The sequence below is a fragment of the Juglans regia genome, chromosome 6, assembly GCF_001411555.2.
Source record: "Juglans regia cultivar Chandler chromosome 6, Walnut 2.0, whole genome shotgun sequence".
Classification (NCBI taxonomy): Eukaryota; Viridiplantae; Streptophyta; class Magnoliopsida; order Fagales; family Juglandaceae; genus Juglans; species Juglans regia.
In genome coordinates, this window is record NC_049906.1 from 11,028,652 (window position 1) to 11,032,839 (window position 4,188).

Below are 4,188 nucleotides of genomic sequence, written 5' to 3' on the forward strand. Positions count from 1 at the left end.
GGCCCTCCGACTCCGCCTCCGACTCCGCCTCCGATTTTATACATATTTTATAAAAAGATGTGTTTTTCTATATATTAATTATTTAAATTTTATACAATTATATCTTATATAGTTAGTTAAACTCAATAATATACTAGTTAAATAATATTTTTATACTATAATATATAAACTAAATTGACTAATAATAGTTTAGTATATGACTATATGTAAATATCATACTATTACAAATTTACAATATTACTACCATGTAACACTAAATTACTAATGTATAAATATAATAGCATATAATACTAATAACTAATGTATATATAATATACTATAAACACTAAGATGAGTAATAACATCGACATGTAATATTGTAATACTAATGTATAAACACTAATATATAAAATTATAATAACATATAATACTAATGTATAATAACTAAAGTATTATTCATATAAATTACTAATAGTCTAATAGTATTAATTACTATATATAAATTAGTAAACCACTTTAAGCCTATATATAAATTACTATATAAATTACTGTAGTATCAATTACTAATACTATATTACTATTATGATACTATTAACTATAGTGAATCAGTGATATACTAGTATTAGACATTAGTGTACTAATACAATCAGTGATATAGTCAGTATAATATTTATACTAATACTATTATTAATTATATAGTTATACTAAATTAAAATCACTATAGCAAATACTAATATATAATTATGCTAATCACTATAACTAATACTAATACTAATATAGACTATAGTAATAACTTATAGTATTATAACTATACTAAATCACTATAACTTATACTAATATAGTTATACTAAAATTTAAATCACTATAAGTAATACTAATATAGTTATAATACTAATATAGTTATATTACTATAGGGTACTATTAACTATAGCGATATACTAGTATTAGTATACTAACACTATTAGTGATATAGTTAGTATAATATTTATACTAATATTATTATATAGTTATACTAAATTAAAATCATTATAGCAAATACTAATATATAGTTATTCTAATCACTATAACTAATTCTAATACTAATATAGACTATAGTTATAACTTGTAGTATTATAACTATACTAAATCACTATAACTTATACTAATATATTATAAAGTTATACTACATCACTACAACTTATACTAATATAGTTATACTAAATGACTATAACTATAACTATATATAGTATTAATATCACTATTAGTATTAATAACTATTAGTATATTAGTGTATTACTAGTATTTCGTATACGGTGCCCTTTTTTTTAATAGTCATTTATAATAATATATATCATATATTTTTTTTATGAATCTTCATATATATATATATATATATATATAATATAAAATAGATTCATATTAATTAGTAACTATACTTAATACAGTTAATACTACTTTACAATACATAATACGGTGTCGTTAGTCGTTACTCGTTGGGGACCTGGGGACTGAAGTTTGAACTAATTAGGTCAGGTGCCGAGGTGCGGGTTCCCCAATCCCCATTCCCAACTGAATCGAAGACTCACTAAACCCTCGCAGCCCTCTCTCTCGAGCAGGCGCAACCCTCTCTCCTCAGTCGCCGACTCGCCGCTCCTCTCGCAGAGCCCCTCTCTCTCGCAGCCCTCCTCTCAAGCAGACGGCTTCCATGCTTGCATGATCAATTACTTGAAAGGTCAGTAGGGTTTCTCCCAACTTCGTAAATCCGTAATCTTTTTATTTTTTATTTTTCCTCTTGTCTGAATTGGGGAACATATGTTTGTTGCTTCTTCAGTTTTTACTGTGGAAGTTTTTGTATTATAATAATTATCATTGATTGATGTGCACTGCGTTTGGTTGATGGGAAAAATGTGGGTCAAAGAAATAGATGATGGGATTTGTGTGTTGGGCCTTGTTTTTGGTTAATGGGTCTGAGTAAGGACTCCGTTTGGTTGCCAATAAAATGTTGGAAAAGAAAAGTTAAAAACAAAAGTTTATGCACATGGCATGATTGACAGGATTTCCGACTCCGACAAAGTCGGAGCGGATTATGTAGATCGCAGAGTCAGAGTTGGAGGTCGGATTCGACCTTCGACAAAGTCGGAGTCGGAGTCGGAGGTTGGGCCCTCCGACTCCGAAACAGTCGGTGCTCAGCCCTAGTGGCAACATAGCTAGAAAATAGTGTCAAATGCACTGTGGCCGTGGGTCTCAAAGAACCACTTTTGAACGGGTGCAAACGAAGACCCGAGATTGATAGGGAATGGCTTAGGGATGTCAGTGAAACTAGTGGTGGTGGTGGTTGGCCGTGGGTGGTAGTGTAGAGGGTGGTTGAAGTGCTAAAATGCCCAAATCGGACATGGAGTTGGAAGTACTTCACCGGTAGCGAATCGGAGCTGGGGTTGGGTGCATTGTATTGCTAGGAGGTCGAGGATGAAGTGGTGAAGAAATGGTGGCTGGAGGTGGCGCGACGGCGGCGTGCGAACACAAGAGGTGCCGCGGCTTCTTGTAACGAAAATGAAGAAAAAGAAAAGAAAAAGGGAGGAAAGAAAAAAATCAAGAGAAAGAAATGAGATCCAATCCCCACATCATGGGTCACAAAAATGATGCAACGAAAATAAATTCAAAACAGCAGTTTAAATAAAATAATTTAAACATAATGATAAAGTGAAAATAAAATAATTAAGTCCAACAATAAATTAATTTTAAAAATGAAGAACAATTTAAATGCATAACAATAATTAATATTAAGAAAGCACATCAAATTAATTTTCACAAAATTAAAAATCATAAAAATAAACCCACTAAAAATCCGATAATTTTAAAACAAGAAAATAAATTTTTGAATTAATAAAAATAATCATTCAATAAAAATATACTAAAATACGGGGTGTTACAGTTATTGGCATATTTAAATCCATCTTCTCAATATGCATGGTGTGTAATAGGGGATTTTAAGGAAATTCTACTCAATAATGAAAAAAATGGAGGAAGGCCAAGGAATGAAGCACATATGACCAGTTTTAGAGAAGTGTTAGAGGTCTGCCACCTTTATGATCTTAGTTGTAAAGGGGACAAGTTCACATGGAGTAATAAACATGGGGATGGAACATACACAAAGGAAAGGTTGGATAAGGCAGTAGCTAATCCACTATGGACAACCATGTTCAAGAATTGTGGGGTAGAAGGATTGGTGGCTAGAAGTTCTAACCACAGACCTATTTTGATGTGGTTTAGTGAGAAAAAGGAGAAAGCCAGAAATTGTGTGAAGCTGTTTAGGTATGAGGCAAAATGGGAATTTGAGGAGGATTGTGGTCGCGTTGTACAAGAAACTTGGAACTTTGGTGGAAACCATGTTGATCTTATATATAAGGTGAAGGGCCTTCTTGAGAGTTGTGAAAAGGCACTTGGTAGATGGAGTAGACAAAAGGACAAGAATAGGGGGAAGGAAACTAAAGATCTTTCTAATCAGATGAAGAAGTTACAAGAAAATGAAGATGAGCATGTGATAAATGAGGTGAAACAATTACAATCGAAGTTGGGGGTTCTAATGGAACAAGAAGACATTAACTGGAAATAAAGAGCAAGATGCAATTGGTATGAGGAAGGTGATAGATATAATCGATGTTTTCATGCATGTGCAACACAAAGGAAGAAAAAGAATACCATGAAACAAATTAAAGTTGATTTTGAAAGGTTATTGACAAAGGCTGTAGCTATTGTAGATGCATTCAAGGGATATTTTGACAAGATTTATACCTCTTCAGACTCATCTACAGAGGCAATTAAAGATTGTTTGCATTCTATGGAAGCTAGAGTTAGAATAGAGATGAATAACAAGCTAGAAGCTGCATTCACAAGAACAAAGATTGATGATGCAATTCAACAAATGGGAACTTTTAAATCTCCTAACCTGGATGGATTTGGTGCATGCTTCTTTCAGACTCATTGGAACATTCTTGGAGATGAATGTAGCAAAGCAATGTTAGCTTCCTGAATGGAGAGGATAATGTAATGACTACTTATGAAGTGCTCCACTCCATGAAGACATGAAAGCGAGGCAAGGTTGGAGCTTAGAAATGAAACTGGATATGTCCAAAGCATACGATAGGGTAGAATGGGAGTATTTGGAGGTTGTTATGGAAAAATTAGGTTTTAGAGGGAAGTGGATCAAACTGATTATGGAGTGTGTAAGAT

The 4,188-nt window shown here is 32.4% G+C and overlaps 1 protein-coding gene across 1 annotated transcript; it reads left to right on the forward strand.

Annotated features, from left to right (window-relative positions):
• The first annotated feature begins 3,004 nt into the window (after positions 1-3,004).
• On the forward strand, positions 3,005-3,571 carry LOC109019464. Its single transcript, XM_019001750.2, has one exon. It carries the CDS (start codon positions 3,005-3,007, stop codon positions 3,569-3,571), a length of 567 nt encoding a protein of 188 aa, XP_018857295.1.
• Positions 3,572-4,188: the final 617 nt, after the last annotated feature.